The sequence below is a fragment of the Perissodus microlepis genome, chromosome 1 (genome assembly GCF_051167445.1).
Source record: "Perissodus microlepis isolate ML-2025 ecotype Zambia chromosome 1, ASM5116744v1, whole genome shotgun sequence".
Taxonomy (NCBI): Eukaryota; Metazoa; Chordata; class Actinopteri; order Cichliformes; family Cichlidae; genus Perissodus; species Perissodus microlepis.
Window position 1 is genome coordinate 17,440,599 of NC_140461.1, and position 27,168 is coordinate 17,467,766.

General features: G+C 39.1%; 2 protein-coding genes and 1 long non-coding RNA gene across 7 annotated transcripts; 1 reads left to right on the forward strand and 2 right to left on the reverse strand.

The window, feature by feature from the left end:
* Window positions 1-816: 816 nt before the first annotated feature.
* Window positions 817-12,545, reverse strand: LOC146393652 (uncharacterized). The gene is made up of 3 exons (XR_014800599.1): window positions 12,193-12,545; window positions 6,379-6,578; window positions 817-3,603 (listed from the first exon to the last, which is right to left on the reverse strand). It is a non-coding gene; the product is annotated as an uncharacterized LOC146393652 (long non-coding RNA).
* A 564-nt stretch (window positions 12,546-13,109) lies between these two features.
* On the forward strand, window positions 13,110-16,633 carry foxf1 (forkhead box F1). The gene is made up of 2 exons (XM_084932436.1): window positions 13,110-14,394; window positions 15,641-16,633. Exons 1-2 carry the CDS (start codon window positions 13,416-13,418, stop codon window positions 15,802-15,804), a joined length of 1,143 nt encoding a protein of 380 aa, XP_084788562.1. The 5' UTR covers window positions 13,110-13,415; the 3' UTR covers window positions 15,805-16,633.
* Window positions 16,634-19,177: 2,544 nt separating this feature from the next.
* Window positions 19,178-26,366, reverse strand: mthfsd (methenyltetrahydrofolate synthetase domain containing). Of its 5 annotated transcripts, XM_084932458.1 has the most exons (9): window positions 26,196-26,366; window positions 25,972-26,075; window positions 25,492-25,605; window positions 25,328-25,441; window positions 24,184-24,297; window positions 23,976-24,066; window positions 22,830-22,942; window positions 22,481-22,606; window positions 19,178-20,881 (listed from the first exon to the last, which is right to left on the reverse strand). In XM_084932458.1, exons 1-9 carry the CDS (start codon window positions 26,221-26,223, stop codon window positions 20,129-20,131), a joined length of 1,557 nt encoding a protein of 518 aa, XP_084788584.1. In that variant the 5' UTR covers window positions 26,224-26,366; the 3' UTR covers window positions 19,178-20,128. The 5 variants fall into 5 exon arrangements, with proteins under 5 accessions (XP_084788584.1, XP_084788568.1, XP_084788572.1 ...); XM_084932442.1 differs by lacking the exon at window positions 25,492-25,605; XM_084932446.1 differs by lacking the exon at window positions 25,328-25,441.
* Window positions 26,367-27,168: the final 802 nt, after the last annotated feature.

The window sequence follows — 27,168 nt, forward strand, 5'->3', positions numbered from 1 at the left end:
ATTCACACGACCTCTGCAGTAACACTGATAAGCCAGCGTGAATCTGCTTTTAGCCAAACTTAGGTCCAAGGTCACAGACAACACAAGCGCTCGAGCCTGTTGTATATCACGGATAAGCAGTGCTATTATTTATTGATCAAGTGTCATTCAGTTGCAAGGTCTACTTAGCTGGAAAACTGGACAGTACAAACACTGACCTACAATTCTTTGGGGAAAAAAGCTAACATAAATAAAAATGAGGACCACCAGCAGCTTCAATATTTCTGAATTTGTATCTGGCAATGTTTATCATATGTGCGCTACACCCTACCACAGAAAACCAGAGAAGTCATCATAAGGTCTTTAAGTGGTTGTTCACTTGAATTTGGCTCTAATGCTAAATTTAACTCTGATTAAGTGGTTTCATACGCAAAAGATTACCGTATGTAGAAAAAAAAGAAGCTATTGACTGAAGTTTTGCCTTGCACAGTTCACGATTAGTAGGTCTTATTTAGTCGTCTGTTCATGTGTGGATTTTGTAAGTAGAGAAAGGAGGGCAAATATCAAAAATGCACAACCAGCATTTCAAGTTTGTGCAGAAATTGGAAATTTATTATTGAAAACATGGAAACTTTGTCAATTTTTGCAAAATAGCCGTTCAGTTTTTTTTTCATACAACATATAAAAACAGAAGCATAGTAACAAATACGGGATCAATTATTACACAAACACCAGCAGCCATATGTTTAATATTTTTATATATAATTATTAATGTCACTATTATTACAGTTTTGCGACACACACACACACACACACACACACACACACACACACACACACACACACACACACACACACACACACACACACACACACAATCTGCATCAAACAGACAAAAAAGAACAAAACTTTTTAGTGTTATTACACATAAGTACAACGACATCTTTATGTATATATATTTGTCAGTCTTTCCACTTTAGGTATTTAGCTTACTGCACAAAAAAAATTCTGAATATACAGAAAACATAAATTAACTTTACTGGAACTCCAGCTTGCGTTTCTTCCCTGGGAACAACTTAACGCTGCAAGTACTAAAGTCTTAAGGAGGTAGTAAAGACAAAATAAGATTATATATTTCATTTTTAACATTATTCAGTTTACATATACAATAACTAAAACTAATTGCTTTTTAAACTCAAGGTATGGCCTCACTGATGTTTTAACTTATATGAAATTATGTTCTGCTTTGATTACTGCACACAGTCATTCAAGCAATTCATATCAAGTAAAAAGCAAGCGTATAGGACAAAGTTGACTGATGCAACATGGAACATCTGCCACTTGATTGATTTCTAAATCAAATTGCCCATAGAAACGACTCAAACTATGGCTTTTAAAGGAGCTTTTTCACCCTAATACATGGCCCATTAGCAAATGGCCATTCATCAAATTAACCCTACCTCGAGAGAGCTGCCAGCGTCTCAGAAAGTACAGTGCCACAGTGCTCTCTGTCTCCAGTCAGGACACACTCAGCAGCGCGTCCACTTTGCCATGACTGTGTTTACCTCAGGAATACACAAATGCAGCTCACTGCAGGCTCTATTAAGAAAACGAGACCAAACCTCTCCTGATCCACAGAACACAGACTGCTTCACCCTCTTGTGTTATTTACAGAATGTAGTCTCATTCCCTTGTTGTCATTTTGTAGATTTTTTTTTTTTACTAATGCAGAATATTCTACATTCTACATGCAGCATATGAAGCATGAATTATTTCTCTCCACATGTGATTATTCACAGTTTTTCTTATGAACATGAAGCAGTAAAGCTTGGCTCTAAACGTTCCTGAGAGGATACAAATGCAATAATCAGCACACTTAAAACACATAATAACACACACAACTATATTCTAAAAATTCACGAAAATAAACAGGTTTACCAAACCTTTAATTAGCATGAAGTTGTGTACTTTAGCTAGAATTAAGGAGCTTCAGGCCCAGCTGTGGTGAGCCTGATTACTTAATAATATGGTGATAAATGCAACTATCAATCAAAACCCCTGACAGGACTTACAATTCAGGAGAGATCGGCCAAAATAAGAGCTGCTGACTCTCTCATTGTGGCGGTGTGTACGGGGGTGTGTAAAAGGATACGCGGTGCAGTCAGCAATGAAGGTACTTGCACCAGTGCAATGACAGGAAGAAATAAAGTGTCACTTTTTATTTACAGAGCACAGCGGCAGTAACTACAGCTCTGTCTCGCAAACAACAGTTGTGCAATTTAAAAGCTAAAGTCACGCACAGTGGAGGACAACAATGACACTGTGGTTGAAACACTGGTGGAAGCCACAGTAAACACACCTTACAGTACACTGAACATAAAGGCTTCCTTAGCACAACACAACTGGTTTTGATGGCAATGATGAAGTAAGATCAGCGAACAGTGTTATGTTTGTCTTCCACCAGAAATTTACATTTCAGATTTTAATTGTTTTATGCATATCAGTAAAAATATGTCACCCAGAAACTCGGCTAACTTTGTATTTTTATGAAATATTTTCACACCCGTATGTCGCTGTAGTCATTAGAATGGACTCTTTTTTGCTTTCATGTAATCTGCTTTGCTTTTAAAAATAAAAAATCACATTTATACATCAAGTATTTTAATAATCTTGTAATTTTTTGGGATATTGTCCAACCTGGAGACAATTAGGAGGGTGAGATCATTTGAAATATTCAAGTAAAATGTTAAAATATGCTGCAAAGTAATTAAGGGTTTTCAAATATTTGCTGCTTTGTTTTTTCTTTTGAAAATCATCGACTGCAAAAACTCAATCGCATAAACTCCTGGTTCAAAACAATGCCAGGTGAAAGTGTAATAGCAGTTTTAGTTAGTTATTTAATACTCCTAAAAAAATATTTGTGAAAGATGAATAACACAGTTAAATGCGCAGTGATGAGTTTTAAAAACAGCTCTTCTTAAAAACAAAGTGAATGTGTGCGAGTGTAGGTTTTCATTTAAACACAGTGAGGTGTGAGAATGATTAAAGTGCAATTAAATTAAACGTGGTCATCTCTAACAAAACATAAAAGTCCATCATATTAAGAACTCTGTAACATCTCGATGACATGCATTCTGCTGAAATAATTATTTTACTTATTCTACCTGTTATGTTTCCTGAAATATTCCGTATCTCTCTCTCATACGCACACCTATCCCCAGTGGCTACTACTTGTTTTGGCACTTTTCCTCCACAAAGGTCTACTGTGCTTTTCTGCAGGTTGAAAGTTTTCACAGCAGAGATGACACGAAGCAAATTCTGGCTCTGAGGTAAATCACTGCAACACTCGGGACTGCAGCTATTCTCTCTCACCTCGCCACTTTTAGCAGACCGTGGCTGATTTCCTTCCTTGCGTGACTCCAGAGTGTAAACACACAGCCAGAGTGACTCATCACTATTTCTCACTTCCACGGTCTGATATAAACACATGAAAAGGGTCAGGGGTCATTTTGAGGTAGTGAGTGGGTGGGTGGAGGGCCAGTATGTCTCTCCATAAGACATCTTCCATTCTCCAAAGAATTCACAGCTTCCTGTGGCCAAAGCCGCATGCCTGCCCACTCTAGCCTAGAGGAAGGAGAAAGAGAAACACAGTTAGAAGTAGGGAGAGAGATGGACGGACAGTTTGGGTGATAGATTGCCTTCTCTGCCACGCTCCTCTTCAGCAAAATGGAAAGAATGCAGTGGGGATGAGGCTGTATCTCTTTTCCCCCGTGACAGGACCAGAAAAAAGAGTGATGGCTAGAGAAAGGATGGAGGGGCTAAATCTGGGTTTGAGTGTATCGCAGAAATGAACTACATTGTGTTTTATGTGCTGGTAAATTGACTTATAAGTCTTGAAAACATTGTTTATCTGTACCTGCCAACTAGTCTTTTGAGCACATTGGCACTTTGTTAAAATGAGATGCCTAAGAAAGTCCTGATCAGCTCTTGAAGCCTGCAGGGTATTTAAGGTGGAAGGGAGGGATAGCCACTTCCTTTCAGGCCCCAATCTGAAGAAGGGCCAAATACAGTCTAACATAAATCACTTTAAACTCCGCAGCTTTCGCAGTACCATTGTTATAGAGCAGACCAGCGGAAAGAGGCCGGTAGCAGGTGGAAATAAAAAGCCCTTTGACAACCATAAGGTAAGATTCTTCCCAAGATCACCACAACATTTACACAAGCCAAAGAGAGCAATGTCTGGTTGCCAGCACCAGTCTGGACACATATACACACCAATATTTAGTCAGCGAGACTCTCATATACACTGATACATGAATACATGTATCAGTGGCATAGGCAGAAGCACGCAAAAACAACGATGATGCAGCCACTGACTGCACAGAAAAGCAGACACAGAGCCAGACGGATGGACGGATTCACACTCTTATTTTTCCCAAGTCCAAACGAACATGTAAGTGGTGCATTGAGCTTAAACAAACACTGTTAAAATAACATCTGTTGGCTTCGTTATAGTGGCTTTAAAATGTGGTTTGTTGCAGTTGAGTTTGGAGATGAAAGCATTATCAAATTCAGGAAGGGAAATGAACAAACAAACTGCTATTTTTTTCCTTTTCTTTCTTTTTTTTTTTTTTGTGCAACAATATTTGTTCTGTTGTGTTTTTCTGTCACACAATTTGCACAGATTGCCACATAGGTCACACCACCCCCTTCATCTCAGAGCAATAACTTAGTCAAATCAAAACACACAGGCATCTGCCCTCACACACAGACACACACTTTATAGTGGTCTCCACTGAGGTTAAATTTCAAAAGATAAATAAATAGTTGGACTGCATTCATTTTTTACAGTTAAAAAACTCAGAGGCGATCATGGCCTTTTATTGTGAACAGATGTACCAAAATTTACCGAATCTGATGCCATTGCCCCTTGAAGACTTGGGCAGTGATTTGCAGTGTGCTGAGGACACTTGTTTGTTAATAACCTGTTCATTTTGAAATCATAGACACTTTCTTTTCAAGCACGCTTCCTCTCATTAAACGCAAAACCTCTGGTGGTGAGCCAATGAGGCTGTTAAAACCTCCCTGCTGTGTACACAGTTTTAAAAAATTATAAACTTTTATATTTTTGTTTCCTATTTAGCTCCATAGCACAGTGATCTACACATTTGCCCAACAAGGAAAAGATCCCTGGTTTGAACCTGGGAAGAGACACAAATCCCTTAGGAATTGCATCAGGAAAGCCTCCGCTGTATAAAACCTGCCAAATCAAACACGTGGAGCTACCCACTGTGGTGACCCCATCTGAATAAGGGAGGAGCTTCTTTATTTGATTTGGCTGTATGAAACATTACTGTTGTTTTGCATATTTTGTGAGCAGCTAAACTCAAAACATGAATGAAGGCAAACCTAAACAAATACAAAAACTCAACACAAAAAATGAATCTCTAAATAATTTCTAACAATTTAAAAAGGCTATTTAACAAATCAATTCACATTTTTCACAATAAATAAATAAATAATTCAGACAGATGCCACCAATTTACCCCCTTCTCTTGTTGAGCTCTTGACTAGTCCTTCAGGGGTTACACTACATTGCACTTACAATATTTAAGCTTCTTTCTTCATTCCAGCCTCTCCCTGTCCTCTCATTTATTTCCCTGGCACTGCCTACCGCACCAACCACACCTCTCCTAACGGGTGTACTCATCTCTACTCCTCTCTTCACTTGGGATCACAGCCTAAACCTGGCAGGGTCTCTGTCACATGATGCCCATGCGCGTGATGCTTCGCTGGGACCCCCCTCCACTCAGGAAATGCTCCCGGCCTTTTTCCCACCCTAGTGTTCCGCTGTGGAGAGCTGGGCATTACAACTGAATCCAGTTACCATCCCAAAGCATTCCTGACTGATTCCAACCACTGCCTGGCAATGGGTTCCCACAGACGACAAGGATATGCCCTCATTTCAAGAGCACTGGGTATCAAGTTGTGAACTACCAAAAACTGTTTATGGCAGAACAGAGGAGTTTGAGCTCCACAATAGGCAATTACAGTGCCCACTCATCCCCCTCCCCTTCATTCAATTTGTGGTTTGTATGTAGGTGGATTCGGTTATGTGCAGATTAAAAATAGTCAACCCATTCCAGACAAAAACTGTGAGGGACATGGAACACACATTGCACAAACGATATCTCCCATTGTGGTGTACTGTTTGGGAATTCTTAATTGCTTTTTCCGAAGCAGCTTGCCACAGGAAAATCCCCCTTCAGAGTAAAGAAAAAAAGAGTCGGTGGGCTGTGCGTAAACACCATACATATTATGTAAACACATACGTATAAACCCATGTCGCCCCATGTGCACCCATCAAACTGAAATCAAGGCAATATCAAAGAAGCTAACCTGCAGCAGAGCCAATTGTGGCCTGTGTGTGCCCTCCCTCTGTCTTTTGTGTTCTTCGCTGTGGTTTCTGCTTCAGCTCTCATTATTGATGTCTTTGCCTGCATTAGACAGACCATGATGGACCGGCCCTGGGAGGTGTGCAGGACTCCAGGGTGGGGCACCAAACAGGCTCAAACTCACTGTGTGGGATTGAGTCTTTTCTTTTTAAAAAAATAGAGGGAGAGAGAGAAATAGTAAGGCCGTGATGCAGGAACGCGTCTAAAAAAATGTCATATTTATGTTGAGCACAAAACAATGTGCTTTTAAAAAATCCACCAGATAATGTCACACAAGAAACAAAAAATCATACTGCCACAAGTATAATGCACTTAATCAAGGCTTTGAATCAAATAGATACTTTTATCATGAATAAAAGCTAATTAACACATAAAGCAACTTTGGATGAATCAAACTGAGCCTTAAATTAACTTAAATGCAAAAAACAGAACGATTCAGGAACACTTGTGCATGATGACGACAAGTATGTCCTAGTTTAAATATTCTACGCATTTAAATAAAGCTTTACTAAAAGGAAAGTAAACAAATATGAAGACCACACACCATCACCCCCACTGAAGGAAACCGGAAACTTTGCGAAAAATCACATGCTGTCATTCAATATTTTGCTAGTGTAACTGCTGCTTTAATCATCTCTTATTCACCAAAATAACCAATCTTACTATTACTCTGACAAGCTTTGCAACGTATTGTTTTTTTTTTATTAAACTTTTGATTATAATGTTTTCAAGAAACCAAAATAAAATATTATTTAAAAAATAATGCATGAAAATCATTGAAAATTGATTATATTAAGGAACATTGTGAAATATTTTTTATAAGAGAAATTGCGTTAATACATAACTAAATATGAAAACAGCCACTGAGCCATTAAAAAAACATACCATGAATGCTTTACCTTTGTAAATACAATGTATATTGTGTGTCTATTGTATGTAATGTACATTTTTAAATAATATTTTTCTCTTTCCTTTGAATTCTGCCCTTTTGACTTTCTTTTTAAACACACACACATCCAAAAAGTTACAAACTTACCGAAACACCAGTTTGCTGCTATATACAGGTATATAAAATTATGAAGCATTTTCCCTGCAAGTGCTAACCACATTTGGAAAGTCAGGAATTTGTGAAAGCTCCAGACCTGCCAAATTCTCCCCACTGCTGTCCTTCATGTCAAATTATGTGGTACTGCTTATAATCACAAAATAAACCAGAAAGAATTGTACATATGCTTTCATGCTTGTTTTTTCATTGTCTGAAAGGAATGCTTCGACATGAGGATGTCGAAAGAAGACAATTTAAAAAAATTTAAAAAAACAGGGTCAAATTTGCTTTTACATGTGACAAACAAGTGAATCTAGAAGAAAAAGAAAGAAAACAGGAGTGGGAGTGGGCTGTCTATAATTTGACAATATGGCACACCAGGGACAGTTGCGGGAAGGCGTGTGAAGTGTTGCTGAGCAGCCTGGGGTTCTCACAATAGCGTTTTTTTAAACCAATGACTCATACTTTGGTATGATAACCTCTTTATCTGTTAACTGATAATGACAAAAAAAAAAAGAAAAAAATGCTCCTTTATCCAACAAATAAATCTAAAATGGATTATCAGATGACCAAAAGCTTAAAGGACTCTAGTACTAATTTTACAGTTACAGTATAAGATATTCTAACGATGCCTGGGGTTAATTTAACTAAAACAAATTCATTCAGTTCATGGTTTCAATCTGAATTCATGCTGTACGGTATTATTATCTCTGTGGAGGACTCCCAGCTGTCAGTTTAAGTCTAAGGATAAGGTCACTGACCTGACCAACCTACTCAATGTTTATTGTCTGCTGTTTCTCCGAGTTCATCTTTTTGTCTCTGCTCTCCCCCTTTAATACTCCCCTCTCTGCGCTTCTAGTCCTGCAGGAAGTTTTTTTTTCTGCAGGGGACCTTCCATGACAATAGAAGGTTATTATTTTGCTACCTAGAATGCCCTTAGATAAATCGTGTTGTGATGTGGCGCTACAGAAATAAAGCTGAATCGAAGGAATTGATAACACCACAGCTGGGTGTGAGGCGGATGCAGGCAGGTGGCTGTATGTCTCTATGTGAGACGTGACACCAGAATGTAACCGATGGGAAACTTAAAACAACTAAGCAAGGCTGTGTTTTCACACTCTTCCACGAATTCCAATTAAAATGATCGCACTGTAAAATTTAATTTTCTGATTAAATAAATCCTCCCCTCCCTTTTTTGGGGGAAAGGTAACACAAATTAACTGAGATAAGATTTACTTACACATTTTTATATCCATCAGACTCCGATAACTTCAGCATGACGCACAGGCTGGAAACATTGATTTATCCTTTGATTTGTCAGTAGTGCTCATATAAGTAACTTCGGCTCAGTGTCATACTCTAGGGACCTACGGAAGCGCGATTGTGTGCATCCTTTTAATTTGAGCAAAATCAAACATTTCTATAAAAGTTGTGGACATCTCTGTCAGAATTGATGAGGTTAGAAAAAATATTGAAAACATGCCTTGATGAGCAGATTAGAGGTAACTACTTTTCTTTGTAGTACCGATATCTTATCTGGAAAATTAAATGGTCATAAAGCCATTTCTGCAGCAGCTGATTACTGGAGACGGCAGTGCCCATCAAATACACTTCAAATCCACATAGTGGCCCAACGCGCGCAATCAGCGGTCTGCTAGCAATCCCGTCCCTTCTCGATCACATAAACACCACTTAAACGAAAATATACACGACCACCTACAGCGCAGGGAAAGTGATGAGGGGGTGCCCACTCCGACATTAGGACACACTGTTTTTAATTAAAGTGACAATGCTGAGTGAACTACAGGCGACACTGCAGAAGCAAAGAGCCAGAAACCCATCTTACACAGTTAAGAATACAAATTGTGTAAAAATGTTTAAAAAAAACATCATAACCACATATATATGAATAACATTTCAATCGGATTACTTTTTATTTGGGTTATTAATGTTAGTCAATAAAGCATTAAATATTTATCAGAATTCTTATAAATGCGAGATAAACACTTTTATTTTCTACATTTTTCTCGAGCATTTGTGTGCAAAACTGAGAGCTCGGCACTATTTGTGCATTTAAAGAGTTGCTGACATTTCAGTTCTGTAGAACACGTAAAAATAAAATGGGTGTGAGAATAAAAAGTAAAGAGAAAAACCTATGTCGTTAAAAAATACGATAATTCAAACTCTGAACCAGATTCTCTTATTAACAGCCATTCATGTCTTTGTTAATTGATTTCAGCTCCCTGAGAGACTGAGATTAGATCTTATTTTTTATGTGTTGATTCCAGCTCATAATAATTAAAAATGTGTTTTTCTTTCTCAGATTTGCAGTCAGTTTAGGTCAAACAAACGACATTAATGGAAACATTTATTCACGTGTTTTTTTTGTTCGGGTTTTTTGCTATCCATGTCTTATTCCCGTTTACAAGTACTGTTTATAAAATAAAAATGTATTAGAAAATTTTGCCTAAAAACTTATTTCAAGTTCAATTCGGTCGAATTTACAGCCAGTTGATCGATTACTTGTCATACACTCCTTGAAACAAGTCCCTGCGGCCTCTCTGTGACCCTCCTTTACCACCGAAGAGGGAAACGGTTTATTAGTTAAAGAAAGAAACATTTAATCAAGTTATTGCACCTAATATTCTGAGAGTCTCTCTGCACCTTACGCCGAGCTTGTATTTTGTTCAGAGTCCAAATCAAATTAAGATCATAGCTTCTGCTTCTTTTAAATCTGTGATCCGCCAGGTGTAGGCATAATGTAATACTCGTGACAAGGAAATTATTTCAAACTTTATAATGTCAAGTCTTTCTTAGATGATGTAGGACAACGTAGCATTGCTTTGACTACAGATCACAGCACCTCAGTTTATCATTTAATCACGTAATATCAGATATCAGTAAGTTTCTGTTTTTTTGTTTTGTGCGTAGTGGCAAGACTGAGCTGAAGAACATGGCAATGCTGCTTAGACTGAATTGGAAAATAATTACATTTCATATACATACATAGTTTTTTTTTTTCATTATTATTATCTATCATATGTGTGATCCTATGAAAAGTAGGCTCTCTAAAGTAAGAATGTGACAAACAAAAAATGTCTACATACAGGTCAGCAGATTATTGTAACAACGCGATCAACCGAAAATCTGTTTCAGTAAATACTAGTGAGGCGACCCGGAAAGCCTGTCAGTACTGTGCGCTCTGCGGTGTACCTCCACCTAAGTGGACAAGCATTCCTGATGATGCAGCGCTGTCAAATATTTCAAGATGCGACGTCACGGAAAAGTGCACGACTTCGTCTGCGACACAGCAAAGGGGAGGTTCTGACCTCGGATCTCCAGCCCCATTGATGATGAACATAATATGCCACCTTTGTGTGTGTGTGTGTGTGTGCGCGCGCGCGCGCGCGTTTGCATACCTGTCCACTGGAGTGGGCAAAAAGATTTTCAAAACTCGCTCTTTCCATTAGATACAAAAAAGGCCATTTCTTGTACTTGTACTGTATAATATTCCTGTATTCTTGTACTACTTGTACTATGTGATATTCTGAGGGTGAATAATACCTTTAATCGATTTCTCCATTATGAAAATATATAACTTTGCACCGTGTGAATACGCAGCAGAGGCCATCAAACAGATAATTTCTTCTTAAACACCAGAGACACATCCCCCCAGCTATATAAATGCTTTTGTATATATAGATATATTTGCAAATAACATGACTCTAAAGAGCGTGAGACAAAGAATGGTATGAAGTCATCAGCGGTAATTAAATGCAGTGGGCAGAAAGAGGACGGGAGCGCGCCTGCCCCTGGTGCGCGCTGGGTGGTCTGCTATGCTGATAAATGTGTGGCCCTCACTTCAGGCGATTGGCCGAACAGGCACTGGTTAAAACAATACTTACATTCATCCGTGGTTCTAAATCTCCTCTGCAACAGTAAAATCTAACCTTGGCACGGCTGTCACCTTTGGGCTGACAATGATTTTTTTTTTTTTTTACAGAGAATTGTTTTCTCGATTTCCCTTTGGCAAACTACCTGGAACAAAAGAAAACCGCCCGCTTATGTTTTGGCACTGGGGAATTTAATCAGTAGGAACATTAATAAACCGCGCGATATTTTACTTATACACTGAGTTTGATTAAAATGTGTCACCTCAAACGGAACTCCTTGAAAAGATTACAGGATTTTTGCGCACAATGGAGTTGTCAAACACTGGTTTTACGCACGAACCAAAATACATATATTCGCCTCTTATTTATGTCCACGGTGCCAAAATCAACAGTCACGAACCCCTAAAAAACAATAACGCCGACAGCGAGCAGAAGCACGCGCTCATCTAACTGAATTCAAAAGGTTGCAGGCTGCAGCTATCGAGATCTCCAGGGAACAATAACCAACCTACTGTCAACAGTTTCAGGCTATACTCCTCGACTTCCAGTAGCTCTCGCTCGCAATTTTGTGAGAGAGAAATAAAGCGATCTTAAAGTTGGTTTTTCAGTGTTGGAAAAAAAAGAAAACAACCATTTTCCAAGTAAACTGTCACTTAGTGCAAGAAGGCAGAGCTTGATCCAAATTTGAACTCAACTTTTCTAATTGTCCTATATTATGTAACATAATGCAAATCGAACACTCTACGTCTCCTGCTGTGGGGATTAAAGAGCTGCATCACTGTTAGTAATCCTGTGAATGAAAGCCTTAAATCCACCTTACTTCAATTCCACGATCATTCGATGGAGAAGTGCCTGCAGGAGTCGATCTCAAGTCCCAGTCCGAGTTTCTGTGTTCAGAGTTCGGAGGAGCTTCCACCTCACTCCTCTTGCGTCCCTGCGTAAATATTATGACTACATTACACAAACAATATTCATGTGTTAAAATGTCCAGCATCGACTCTCCGAACAGGCAAGCATATCGCATCAGATTGAGTATTAGCTGATCTAACTGGGCTTTTGCTTGATTTTTTATTTAAAGAAGGCCAGGGAAAATGTTTACATTTTGCTGTATAAACATCCTGCCCATGTTCCTGTCTATCTTTTACAGAAATCAAGAGGGTGGTTTTGAATATGAGGGGCATGTTCTCTGGTAAATGTTTTCCATATACTAAAAATGTGATATAAGGTAGCTTTTTTTTTTTTTTAAATCGTTTTAATTACAAAGGAGACACAACAAGGCTGCAGTCGTGTGGCTCTTGGGTTATATGGCCTGCAATGGCGGGATACTGCTTGCAGGTTTAACAACAGATATCAGTTGTATAAATAGTGTTAGAATGATCACAACCCTAAAAAGAACATCATATTAGAGAACAAGCAAAACCAAAATCTGTATCCGAATGCTGAATCTAATGCATTCACTTAAATAGTATAAGCTTATGCAAATCATTAACGGGCATTTGAATTTATTTGTGCTCTGAGGGATGTGTTAGCGTATGGGTCCTTGAAATTAAATGTTATATGTGAGATATATTCTCTATTTCTATGTAAGGACGGAGGGAAAAGAAAGATTTCACTGAAAAGTGAACGCACACAGATGTGCAAGCTTACAGCCCACCACTTGAGTAGGAGGGCAATCGGGGAACTGGGCGGGTCTCAACATTAGGATGACCAAGACATACAGCTTCCAATGCGCCGATGGCAACAGATAAGTAAAAAGTGAGCTCCTCGGACGCACGACAACACACCAACTGAAGTGGAAAGCGGCTCCTGTTCTTCTCTTTATCCCATTTCGGGCACTGCGTACAAGGCGGTCCGGCTTCAGACTGCTGCAGGACTGAATCAAAAGCAACAGCTAAGAAGATAATCGCGCCTTTGCCTCTATCGCCACTATCATTATTAGATTTTTTTCTTTATGACACCAATTTAGTACCTAACTTACTATTTTTTTATAGGTGGAAAAGCAATTCTGTTTTTGTTTTCCGTCTCGAAGATTAAATTTAACTAATGACGGCAGAGGTTCAGCAGCCCCCAGCACAGACTCCTGCCCAGAGCAGCCCGATGTCTGCTCCGGAGAAGCCACACGGACAAACGGTGGTGATGGAAACTGCCTCCTCCACTACGAAAACCAAAAAGACAAACGCAGGGATCCGACGACCAGAGAAACCACCTTATTCCTACATAGCTTTAATAGTTATGGCTATTCAGAGCTCTCCAACAAAACGCCTGACCCTCAGTGAAATATATCAGTTTCTACAGAGCCGCTTCCCGTTTTTTCGGGGCTCGTACCAAGGATGGAAGAACTCCGTGCGTCACAACTTGTCCCTGAACGAGTGCTTCATTAAGTTGCCCAAAGGCCTCGGTCGACCGGGGAAAGGACACTACTGGACTATTGACCCGGCTAGTGAGTTTATGTTCGAGGAAGGCTCCTTCAGAAGGAGACCCAGGGGTTTTAGGCGCAAGTGCCAGGCGCTGAAGCCCATGTACAGCATGATGAACGGCCTGGGATTCAACCACATCCCCGAGTCTTACAACTTCCAAGGGAGCGGCGGGGGCCTATCCTGTCCGCCCAACAGTTTGTCTCTGGACAGTGGGATTGGGATGATGAATGGACACTTGGCAGGTAACATGGAAGGGATGGGTCTGTCCGGACACTCCATGTCACACTTGTCGACCAACAGTGGACATTCCTACATGGGAAGTTGTACAGGATCCACTGGGAGTGATTATCCCCACCACGACAATTCCGCCTCCCCTCTGCTCACCAGCGGAGGAGTCATGGAGCCTCATCCCGTATACTCGAGTTCAGCCTCTGCGTGGGCTCCAGCCCCTTCGGCCTCATTGAATAACGGGGCTTCCTACATCAAGCAGCAGCCTCTGTCCCCCTGTAATCCAGGAGCGAACCCACTGCAGCCAAGTTTGCCCACACATTCACTAGACCAACCATACCTGCACCAGAATGGCCACAGCACCACAGATTTACAAGGTAAGTTTATATATATATATGTATATATATTTAATTTTCTAATTTAAAAAAAAAGCGCAAAAGGTTCAGAAAAGCCGGGCCTGATGGTATAAAGAACATTTGCGAGCTATGACAAAGATAAACGAAACAAAGATTTTATTCAAATTAAGACGCTTTGGTTATTAGAGGATAGAGACAGCGATAATATACTGTCCACATATGTCTGTGGTTTACAGAATTTTATTTCACATATCATGCACCAAACTCGGGCCTAGTGGAAATGTTGAGTAATTCTGAAGAGCATCACACTGAAATGCGCCGGATTTATTCTGCAGTCAGTAAACATAAGGCTTATCTCTGCTGTGCATAATTGAGGGATTGGAATTAAGGCTATTAAGGAAATGATACAACACAACTTAACCACTTTTTTTCGTAAATAAAGTTCCAGTATTTTGCGAATCATTAAACATAATAAATCAGGTTTATTAAAATAAAACCCAGACAGAAGACCAGATGGGTTCAAACCTCCTGAACGTGTGGTATTAAAAAAATAATAAATCAGGAGATGGTTGAAAGAGTCTACCGGGAGAGTTTAGAGTCACGCCAATCTGTGGACAAAAAAACAAAAAAAAACAAGCGCGGTTAGGTCCAGCCTGCCTTGCCTCGAGGCTCTCGGTCCTCCGGGACTGGCGTGCAAAGGGGCCACTGTCAATTAGCCCTGCAAGCCCGCCTCCCCTTTTGACAATCTTTATCGTGCTCACTAAATGGACTTTGGCCCTAAGAGGAATGCATGCATTTCAGTTAGTATAATAGAGTGAAGCTCAATTTACAAATATAAACTTCTTTCTTACACAGACTATAAAGTACCTACACATACAGCAATCTTTTTGCGGTAAAATATGGTAGATATAGAGCATATTATTATTATTATTATTATTATTATTATCATCATCATTATCATTATTATCATTATTATTATCACATATAACAGTTTTATTATTAGGGTTTCCAGAACGCATAGCGAAGGTCTGTAGAACTGGATAATTAGTCTAGTATCAGCAAGATTACCAATCAAATCGTGTTGCAAATAACTTGTAAGCATTTAAATAACTTTTTATTTCAGAACTATAAACAACATTTTTCTTAACTGGGGGAACATAAGGTAACATAGGTTACTAGCCTTCAAGTACATTACATTTAAAAGTGACCCTTTAAAACTATTATTATTAGTAGCATTTCCATTCATGTTTTAAATGCTTTTTTGCAGGTATTCCTCGGTACCATTCCCAGTCTCCCAGCATGTGTGACCGAAAGGAGTTCGTCTTCTCGTTCAACGCCATGACTTCCTCAGCCATGCACTCACCGAGCAGCGGCTCCTACTATCACCACCAACAGGTCTCCTACCAGGACATTAAGCCCTGCGTGATGTGATGTCCTCCGCGGACAGTCTAGAGACTAGAAGATGGTGTCACAGACTTGAGCCATGAAGCAAAACGGACTGAAATGAACAACGAATGAGTAAACTACCACTGAGAGGCATGACCCAGTCCTGGAGAGTGCTCACTGCTTCAAGTAGATCGGACTACTTCTCTGTGCTGTTACACACAGCGACAGAGACACGGAGACAGGCCAATTAGAAAGCAACCACATAATAATATATAATAATAATTAAAAACAAACTCTTTTATGCCATCTTCATCAACATCGACCAGCGGGGTAAAGCGTGGGCGTAAGACACCCTGCTGTTGTTTGGTACTTAGTCCTGCAGAGCGGATGACTACCACTTCACACTTTTGTTCTTGTGTATTCATCTTGTTAAAGTAGGTCAATGTTTAAAAAAAAAAGAAAAAAAAAGAAAAAAAATGCACACATTTCCCCGTCTCATGTTTTTACCTTTTTTTTCTTTTCTTTCATTTTTTTTGGACTTGCATACAAATGTTAGATTCTGAGATGAACAATTATGGACGTTACATAGCCTGTATAATGTAAGTCCATATACTGTATACTGTGTAAAAACAATGACGGCACTTTTTGAATAACCTATAAGCGCAACTTTTTTTTTTATTTATTCTGTAGGCCTATATTTTAATTTCAGGCGAACTGGCCAAGGAGTTATATGCTTTATTGGCAATATTTGTCAGAACGCTTATTATTTGTTTTAAAATGAAAAATTGAGGATATATTGTAAACACTGTTATGTCTTTTGTGTCAGATGTATGTAGACCATTACTTTCAGCATTGTATACACATTGGTAGAAGAAGGGGATGGGGGGGCGGGGGGGAGTCTAGCAAAGGGTCCATCAGCGAGGGTTTGTCTTTAGACTATATTACAACAAAGCATTAAGAAATAAAATATCTTTTCGGCTCTTTAAGCCGGCAATTCCACCAAACGAGATACATTTCGATTTTATCGCACACAGACAATTTTCGGGGGCGATGGTCCTGCAAGCAAACATGCCTTGTAAACAGATGCAAAGACAGTGATCCTTATTGCATAATTAACCCCAAATTAGCTTATTTAAAGATGGGAAGCTTTTTTTGTGTGTGTGTCCAATTATTCAGCAGCCTTCTCGTGTAAATGTATATTATTGCAATACTTTAATGTAAAGCGATGGTTCGTTTATATGGGGTTTAAAGCACAACCGGTACCCTCGGTACTACAGACAGTTGTCACTGTGGTGCAGTTAGGTCTTCTATTTTAAGCAATTACTGCAGCAGTCTGTTGTTTTCACCTACAGTTGATGTCCAACTTTGAAAATTAGAATTATTAGAAGAAACTAAACTTTTCCCAATCCATTGGTCGACTGGTGAACATTAACAGTCACTGGTTTGAAAGGTTAATCGTAACATGTCTTCGATCTGTTGAGAGTGTGCAGAAGTTAAGGCGTAACAAATCCGAGGCAGAGATCTCACACGCGTCTGGTTACAGGGTGAAAACCTGCAGCAGTCCCGTTGCTTTGGCAGTGAGGCAATTGTTTTCCTCAGACGCATTTGTCCAAAGAACATTTCTTGCCATGGCGGAAATACAATAAATTGCGCTGATCTAATTTAAGCAGCATAACTTTGTAATAATTAGTTTTACAGTGTTCCGCAAAATGCGTAATTGTACAACAGAAAATTGGCCTAGGAAAATTAAAAACAAAGAAGTAGGGCCGATTTTTCATAAAGAAGAACATCTTTATTTCTCATCTAAAATGAGTTGTTTTTGTTACATAAAATATATATACCAATCATGATACTGCAAAGACACAAAAATAATAAGCAGTTAAAAGTACTCATAAATAATACGCACAACGTGTATTGTACTGTGTAAAATCCTGGTTGTCTTATCTCAGAGTCAAAATATTTTAATTTTACAGATGCAAATTATTATAAGGGACACGTTTTTTTTCTTTATCAGATTTCTGATCCATTAATTATAACTGTTGTTTTTCGACATTCACAAACACGCATGTCTGTGTGACTTAAAACCAATTTGGCAATTTTTTCATCTGAATGACCGCAAATTATTAAAAAAAAAAAAAAAAAAAAAAAAAAAAATCTGGATGTCGTTTCTTATTTTAAATTGCTTCAAGTTTCAAGCAACATTTATGGCGTTTAAAAAGTTGTTCCTAATGTAAGAGTATGGTGGGTACAATCTATTAAGTGCATCAACACAGTCAGTGCAGATTAATCCGATGCTCATGCTTTTGATTTAGATTAAGTAAACCAACTGCGGTTTGAGGCCTTTTGTTATCTTCTTTAATCTTGATGGTTAAGTCATGTTTGCTGATGTTTGTGTGTACAACTACATCTTTACAAGGGGATGTAACATTCTCCACGGTGATATGCTTTGCAATCTCACCACATGACCACTGACTGAACCCCAGTAAAACGAGCATGCCATTGAGCACGGGGGTAAGCAGGCTTAACAGCAGTGGAACAGAGCATTAACAAACTGATGACATTTGCCAAGGTTCAGTGCTCTGGAGGGCTGAGGGAGAGATGGCGTTCCACAGCTGTTCCCTGGCCAGGCCTGGATGACAGCTCCATAAAAAGCCAGAGGCCTGGTACTATGCAGACAGACACACTGCTTGTGTCCCAATCCTGCCAAGACTTTAGTGCAAACAGGACATCTATGGGTTAATGTCTTAGGTAATGGCAGTGCAGCTACAGAGACAGGTGTAAACAGAAAAAAAAAAAAAATAGTGTCATCGGGCAAGTTATCTAGCACTCGGGTTTACAGAAGTTTGAAGGTAATGTTAACAGACACATTTTCCAAACAGAGAATAAGAAAAACGTCACTCTGCAAAAATGAATTAATCTTTTAACGTTTTCTTTAAGTTTTGTTAACAGCTTAAAACTATTTAAAGTTTACAAGCTGGCATTTTATATGTTACAACTGGGTGAAACACATCAAGTTTTGTGAAAATCCAATAACGGGCCTGAAATATCATATTTAACCACTAACAACATAGTTCTGCCTCTTCATGAGAACGATGGTTTGAGGTGGTGTGGAACTTCAGAGTCGGATCTCTAAATTCTGCAAAACCTTGTGAACATTTATAATCCATCAATTTTCTTTTTTGTTTGTTTTTCATAAAAAGACACTCAGTGTTAACAGGTACAGTCAAACGCTTTAGCGAAGAATGAAGTAAAGTCATGTGAAGCAAGTTTATCTAATATTGAGGGCAGCATCACTCTCTCACTGGCCCAACCACACCAAATACAATGAATACATTTGTATTTAGTCACTACATTGGTGCAAATATAACTAAAAATGAACGCTAGCTAAAAAACAAACAAAAAAACAGAACAGCAGCAATAGAGGTCTTTAGCTCTTCCCCTGTTTATTGTTGTAATCTGCCTGTTTCAGATTTTCATGGTTAAAAAAAAAAAGAAAAAAGAAAATCATACAGTAGTAGAGACTATCCTATAATCCCGTGTTATGTACAAGAATCAATTAAGTCAAGAAAATCATAACTAAGTCACGGTTATTTGTAAACTCTTTACATTTCTGTAGTCTCATTAAAGTAGCATAAACACTTGGAGTCTGTTCACAAGTTCTGTAAATCTGGACAATGAGAAAGACAAAAATGGTCAAAGGTTGAAGCCTGTGTGGCTAGACTATTGTTAGATGATGAAATGTTATATTTTACTCCTAGCTTTGTGACTCAAATGATCAAATGTTGTGACTTGCCACACGCAGGTGCCATTTTGAACAAAACTAACCCATTTTTAAACAAGTAGGATGCAGACAAACAGGTCTGGCAACATCATGGATGTGACAATACTGACAGCTAGTTTTGAGGGAAAAAAAAAAAAAAAAAAAGCACTAGCCTTTTTTTATTTTATTTTTAATTATTGTATGGTAGCAAAAGCACTGCATGCAGTTTGTAGACTGAAAGAGAAAATGAGTGTTGTGCTTCTAAGAATCTCTGATAAAGGCACTTTGAAGAGAAAACGACTGGGACAAATTTAAAGAAAAAAAGCTCCTGTAGCCCACTTAACAGAGCGTATAGCAAAATCTTAGTCGTTACAGAATTTGTCTAGATTCAAATCAGCACAAGGTTCACTACTCTCATAGTTTCAGGTGTTGTTAATATTTAGTCAAGCCTGCTAGGTTCAAATGTGTTCTCTTCTAATAAATCACATTTTTGTTCATATTTTTTTTAAAGCAAAAAAAAAAAAAAAAATCAACTCCTTTTATGGTGTTTGCAGTTGTCCAAAACTGTAAACAACTTAAGCATTACATTAGGTATATTTCTTACTGCTTTTACTGCTCAGTTTTTTCTGTGGCATCACTCTTAGCATCTGGTGCTGATACTTCAGACTTCGGAGCCGCTGCTGGTTTTGGTCTTCTACTGGATTGTCCAGATTTCCTGCCTCCTCGCTGGCTCTTGGCCAGTTCAGCCTGCAGACTGTGACCATTGAGAGCGAGCCCCTGCAGAGCCTCCAGGGCCTGATCTGCAGCGTGGGGGTCACTGTAATCCAGGAAGGCCCTGTGCTGAGCTCCCTGCCAGGTGAGTCTCAGTGGAGTGGCCTCCCTCTCTCGGAGGGCAGTTTTCAGCTCACTAACACGCAGCCCAGCAGGGATTCCTCCCAGATAAACTGTGGTCACACTCAGATGGAGCTTACGCTGAGATTTGACTTCATTTCCACCCTCTTCTGGGACCTGCTCCTTTGTGTTCCCTCTACTTTTTCCCTTTATTGTCTTGCCAATTTCTTGCTCGTTACCTGCCTTGCCGTCTCCTCTGCTTTCTTTATTCATTCTAGTCAGATGCTGTCTGGCTTTTGGTTCTCCCGCTATTCTTTTTTCCAGTCTAGAGTCCTGGCTGGATTCTCCCTCAGCATCCTGCTGTGTGTTTGGCCTCAGCCTCCGCCTGGTTTGCCTTTTGGGTTGACTGGCGTGCAGACCAGCTTCTGCCGCAACAGGCGCTGCCCCCAGTGTTACATCCTTTCCAGCTTGTTCTTCAAGAGCACGCAGCTTCTTCAGGATGGGGATCTTTTGCAGCTTTTCTGTGTCCAGCTGAAGACAAAACTGGACAGACTCAGTAATGCTGAAACGTAAAAATGCGTCTCACACAGCATACAAACAGACCAGCTCAGGGCCGATGCAATGCACCTACTCATAATAAAGAAAAAGCTGATAGCTCCTCACAGCCCATGCTTAAAAACCATCTTAATACCAGCAGGATATTTCACTTCCCAAGCAGTTAAAAATAAAGACTGCTATCTTGATTTGTTGGGTCTTCAAGTGTCTTGGCAGACTTTGATGCTGACCAGTCCTGTAAAGGATATACGGACCTATTGTTTTTACACTGGCCTGTTTGACCCGCCATTCCCCTGCCCCTGCAGAGCCAAGGTGGCTGGGCAGAGAAGCCTTTGATGATCAGACACGGCCTTCCTGTCTATGAAGTCACTGGGTCCTGTTTACTTATATGCATGTTGTAAGGAACCCAGAGGTTACACACAAACTTACCACATAAGAAAAATAACCTTTACCTATGTCTAATTAAAGATAAATTATCAAGAGGAAAAACACATTTCATCTTTATGCCACTGTCAGTAAATCAGAAGCTGTTTATGGTCCAGGCTGATTTAAATACAGACGATGATGTGAAATGAGTGGTAAATAAGACTGGAAAAGCACTATAAATATATCAGTAAAATTCCCAAGATAAAACAAACTAATTAACTGTGTTTGTTTTTTTAAAGTAAACAATTTTACATAAGTGTGCACTGTACACACCATCCATAAAAACTAAAACTATTTTTTTATTTCTAAGAAATAAAAAAGAAAATAACTGGAATTTTTTTTTTGGGCAAAATGGCATTATTACAGTAAGTGCACTCAGAAGAATAAACAATGCTGGATAGACCGTCCTCCAGTGAGCTGTAGGTTTTCTATGAGTCCATTAGAGGGCAGTGTTACTAAGGAAACGCAACATTTTTGTCATGTAACCAAAGCAGAGCATTTTCCTATAAACTCTATGTCAATATTTGATCCCATGAGGTAATTATAAAGACTCATGTGTGCTATTGTCATATCTTGTCTTGTCCTAAATTGTAGAAGAGATTAGTACAAGCTAATGTATACTTGCTGAACACAAAAACTTTAGTTGTTTTTTAAATTTAGTGTTGGGCATTTATTCTCCCTCTAAATGCCGGTTTCATTATGTTGAATGACAACAGGGGTGGAGACCTGATCAAACATTCATGAAAAACATACTTTCAGAGCAAGTAATCTTACTGGAACATCCATATTATCAGATTATTGACTGAAAAACATTTTTTAAAAGGTGCAGGATTTTTCCAATAACATTATTTTTCAGTAATGGAAATCCACATACTAAGAGCGAAGCATTAATCACAGATGTTAAGTCTTTCATAGATAAAGGCATTAACGTCATAATTTTTCCAATGTTAAAATCAGTTACTTTCAGCTATGCTTTACTGAATGCTTTTTTGTATGCCCCTCTTCTAGATAAATCCATCAGAAAGATTTGAGGGGAGAGACGAGGAATGACATGTATCAGGTCAGGCCAGCCTTGACTCTCAAAATCAAGTTGACTATGAAATAACTACTATGTTTTACACAAAGCAAAAACAAGCACAATCAGGTTACCTTATTCCAGATGATTCCACATGGCTTAGGCAACTGGCAATCTGTTTTAATAACTCTGGTCGGTGTGAGGATGTAGTCTACTGTTAGGTCATGACTTCCCATTAGATCTTCTGGAATGTCCATCACCTGAAAGCACAGTTATTCCTCAAGTATTCAAATTACTAATGCTGAAACAACAAGTGGGAGGAAAAAAAACTCTAAACTACGTCTGTTCATGTCAGTTCGAGCTGCACATCGTGTTCTAACGTGTTCTTTAGCTTTGTAAAAAGGGACAAGCTGCTTATTGCAAAACAAGATCCATAAAACATTTGAACTGCTCAGTGAGATCAAACTGAATACGCAAACCAACCTGGCAGTCATGGACAACAGTAACCACCACAGTAGACTCATTCACAGCACCCATTGAAGCCATCATTCCATACTCCAAGTCAGCAAAGCCTTCTCCTTTTCCAATCCGAAAGCCTACAGCGGAAGGCAGAGAGGGAAACTTAATTTAAAAATGTATACTGTGCAGTTTACAAAATCCTTTTGGAGATTTGTAAACTCCTTTATACTGCCTTACAGTAAAACATGTGTTTCGCTGCAGTACTGCATGAGTTATCTTGGGCATTTTAGAAATGAGGATCACCATGGAGTGCGGTTAGCAGACAATTTACATGGCGGGAAGAACACAGGAGAAGCCACAATAAGCAGAAGGGATCTGATTACGTACATCTGCCTCAATCTTATTTCTGCTCTTTTTCCTCTATGCTGGCAGAGAAGTGCCTCAATAGGCTTAGACACGTGCAGCAATCACAATACCTTTGTTCCATTCTGCTTTCAGTCAGCACAGCCTCTCATCATTTTCCACTGTGTAGTAAACAAGCCTTGCATAAAACAATTTATAATCACCCAAGTAGTGATTTAGGAGAATCGCTATATAATAACAGACTATGTTGTTCATTACTCAGCAAATAATTGTAAATTCATGCTTGAAAAAGCAGGTTTTGCAGCACATGCTGCCTTTTCCATCTTTAGAGGTTCAAGGAGACCTATTGAGCTCATTTTCAGCATAGTTTTCCTCTTGGACTGCAGTACAGTTGACTAAACTAACCTTGCTGCAGTCTCTCAGTTCATAATCTTTGTGACACCATTTTCACTCGTCTCCTTTAAGCCACCTTTCAGCTGGCTTATATATACACCCTAAACTCATTGGCTGAAACTTTGGCCACGTTTAATGTAAGTATCCAACAGTGTTACTATTGTATATATGAAAATAAAGAAACAGGCTTTGAACTGAAAAAATATTGTCTATTCTGCAATAATAGACAGTAAATTGCACACGTGGTTCTAACTACTATTTAAGGACTGCATTTTCTTTAGATTTTATATATTTTAGTGCATGTATGGTAAACTTGGTCTTGAATTCACTACTCTGTTGCTCTCCCACAATCATAAATCATTTAGGTTACCAATATGAAACTGAAATAGTATCGTGACATGGTGTATAAGTCACCTTTCTCCGACACCGCCACAGAACCAACCACCATCAGGTCAATTTTAATTTTTGCATCCAGGCCAACAGGTACACTGAAGTCTTTCACACCCTGGAGATGGTTTGGAGGTTTCAGAAGAAAGAAGAAAGAAATCTAATTATCATTATTGGGAATTTAAAAAGGAATGACAATGCTGACAAATAAGAGCAAACATTAGTACATTTATACCTGAGAGGAAGAACATATGCGTAGTTGTTCTTTGCTAGCCCCTTCAGGTGGAGTAATCCTATTGAAAAGGCCTGTACGAAGACGAGGAGTTGGGACCAACAAAGTTTTCCGTGCCTGCAAAAATTATTTCAGTAAAATGTTAAAAAAAAAAAAAAAAAAAAATTTAAAAAAAAAAAAGATCCTGAGTTATTTAATAGGACTAGAAATTAAAACTGAGCTGAATAAAATCAGTGGAGTGATGGCAAAAATTACAAAAAAACAAAAACATTTAAATTTAACTGATGCAAAACACTGATGTGGCTGAAATGTGACTTTACAAAGAACCTACAGGATATTATACAATAACTTAAACAATCTTATGTAGCAAATTCTTGACCACAGGTGCAAACTCCAGTTCTTGAGGGCCGGTGTCCTGAAACTTTTCCATGTGTCCCTGCTGCAGCACACCTGAATAACATAAGTAGGTCATTAGCAAGACTCCATAGAACAGGGGTGTCAAACTCCAGGTCTCGAGGGCCGGTGTCCTGCAGGTTTTAAATCTCAACCTGGGTCAACACACCTGAATCAAATGATTAGTTCATTACCAGGCCTCTGGAGAACCTGAGGACATGTTGAGGAGCTCATTTAGCCATTTAAATCAGCTGTGTTGGATCAAGGACGCATCTAAAACACCCAGGACATCGGCCCTGGAGGCCTGGAGTTCGACACCCCTGCCATAGAACTTGACTGCATGCCGAGGTGGCAATTCAGCCATTTGATTCATGTTACAGCAGCTCATGAGTGAATGAACATGGTGCAATAAAAGTACTTTTAGAACTAAATTTTTCCAAACACTTTACTTCAATTTACTTGAGCAGGTTCAGGGGTTGCCACCTCAGCATGCAGTTAAGTCTACAGAGTGTTGCTAATGACCTACTTAAGTTATTCAGGTGTGCTACAGCAGGAACACATTTAAAAGTTTCAGGACACCGGCCCTCGAGGACTGGAGTTTGACACCCCTGTTCTAGACAGTAATAAAACATAGTCTAAAATTTCTCATTTAAAATTCTGCTTGCATTTAAAAATTCAAAAGAAAATCATGTAATCCAGCCTGAGGCACTCTGGTTCTTGGTACTTTGTTTTTTTTCCAACACTGCAGTGCTACCTGCAGCACTGCCAGCCGAGCACCCTCCAGAGGTTTGTCAGGATCCACCTTCACCTCAGATGTGTGGGTGAACATCTGCAGTTCCAACACCTTGGCGCAGGCCACAAAAGCACCCTACAGCAGAAAGGAAGGCATCTGATCATAGGTTCCTCGAGTCAACTTACTTCCAAGGTGATAAAGCGTGCCTGCTGCTGGGGTCTGTCTGGGTTAACTTTGACTGTCTGGCTGGACTTGAACTCCTGCAGGCCTGCAAGGCTGTAACATGCCTTAACTGCACCCTGGTCAATAGGTGCACAGGAAAAGACATGTATGCATGCACAGAGACAAGACAGCCATTAGTGATTCAAAATTTAAGAATATCACCCAGAAGCTGTGCTGGTGCCCTGAGTGTAGCAAGAATTTCACCCCTACAGCCCTTATTATTTTCTTCAGTTATTTATTTATTTACTTACAGTACTTTACATATAACCCAGACAGTCACAGGCTCAGATTTTTCCTCTTTCTTTTTTCAAGTATATTTGTTTTTTTAATTCGAGAAGGAGGGAGGAAAAAAACTGGAGACTAGTGGCAGAGGTTGACCTGCCAGTGCATTGATTTGAATGAGAACTGCGCTGCAGCTCTTCAGCTAAACTGCTTTAACCTGCCTTGAAATTTGGGATTCTGTTGTGGACGGGCCTCGGAAAGTTTGCCAGATTCTTTTCTTCTATGTAGTCCCAAACTTTCTGACGAATGTCCCATTTCGATCCTCCTGGAGAGAAAATTGGAGTTTAACATAAACGCTAACCGAAGCAACATTTACGTTTTCAGCATCACATTTAGCGAATCGACGATTTTAACAACAATTTCAACGGCAAAACACTTGACCTACCCGGGTTGATTTTTATGACGGGATCCATCGCTTTATTAGAGCCACGGGTAGGTTTATTCTACAACACTCGGATGCACTCCACGCAGTAATATCGTACACGTGAGCTCTGTAACATAATACTAACGGAACAGCTGCTTGTCAATGTTTATCATTGCTACGGTGGCTCAGAGGGACGATCCTAACGAAACGCGAAAGGGAAAGGTGGTTTTGAACTTTTAGGCAACCGTAGTCTGATAAGCAGAACGTTCGCGCTTCTCTAAATACAGAAAATACAGTCGAGAAAAAGCTATTTTTTCTTACTATCGACACGTGTGAAGTCAATTATTTCAAACCTTTTTTGTTAAAATTTTGATCTTTATGCCTTACAACAAAATGCATTTTTATAGTGACAGCAAATGATGCGTGTGGAAAATGGCAGTCAAAGCTCTGTCAGTTGTATGAGCCAAATTAAAAGAGTATGCTGGTGTGGTATGGGTCCACTGGTTTTTTCTTCCATTTTTTTGTAAGATAATAATTTCCTTTTAAACATTATTTTACAATTGGAAGACAATCAAGAGATATTTTGCATTTTTTAACATTATTTTGGAACCACTTTTTCAACAAGTAGGTTTACATTATGTCTCAGGGCAGGTGTAGTTTACACAATTCATGGGTGGGACACAAAATATCCTCCAACAGTAGGATGAAAATGACTGAAATACCCACTTTCATTTGTTAGGAATGGGGTCACTAAATGGTTTAATGGAAACTCTGTGAATTATATGGTATTGATTTTGCTTTGCAGGCAACACTTCTCACCCAAGCACTGGACTGATGTGTTAGCGCCCATATCATCAATCATCAAAATAAAAAATATGTTATGAGTTGTTATGTTTTCCTTGTTTTGTTTTTTGTTCTTTTGTTTCTTTTCTGTGTTTTTTTTTTTTTCTGTTTGTTTGTTTGTTTCTTAACACAAAAAATTTAAGACAGGATG

What these genes read in the sequence shown, in the direction of transcription:
- foxf1 (XM_084932436.1), top strand. Translation starts at nt 13,416, where the DNA reads ATGACGGCAGAGGTTCAGCAGCCCCCAGCACAGACTCCTGCCCAGAGC. An exon ending in CAGCACCACAGATTTACAAG is followed by an intron (nt 14,395 to 15,640) that starts GTAAGTTTATAT and finishes GCTTTTTTGCAG; the next exon opens with GTATTCCTCGGTACCATTCC.
- mthfsd (XM_084932458.1), bottom strand. Translation starts at nt 26,223, where the DNA reads ATGGATCCCGTCATAAAAATCAACCCGG. An exon ending in CGTCATAAAAATCAACCCGG is followed by an intron (nt 26,076 to 26,195) that starts GTAGGTCAAGTG and finishes TTTTCTCTCCAG; the next exon opens with GAGGATCGAAATGGGACATT. An exon ending in GTGGAATCATCTGGAATAAG is followed by an intron (nt 20,882 to 22,480) that starts GTAACCTGATTG and finishes TTTTGTCTTCAG; the next exon opens with CTGGACACAGAAAAGCTGCA.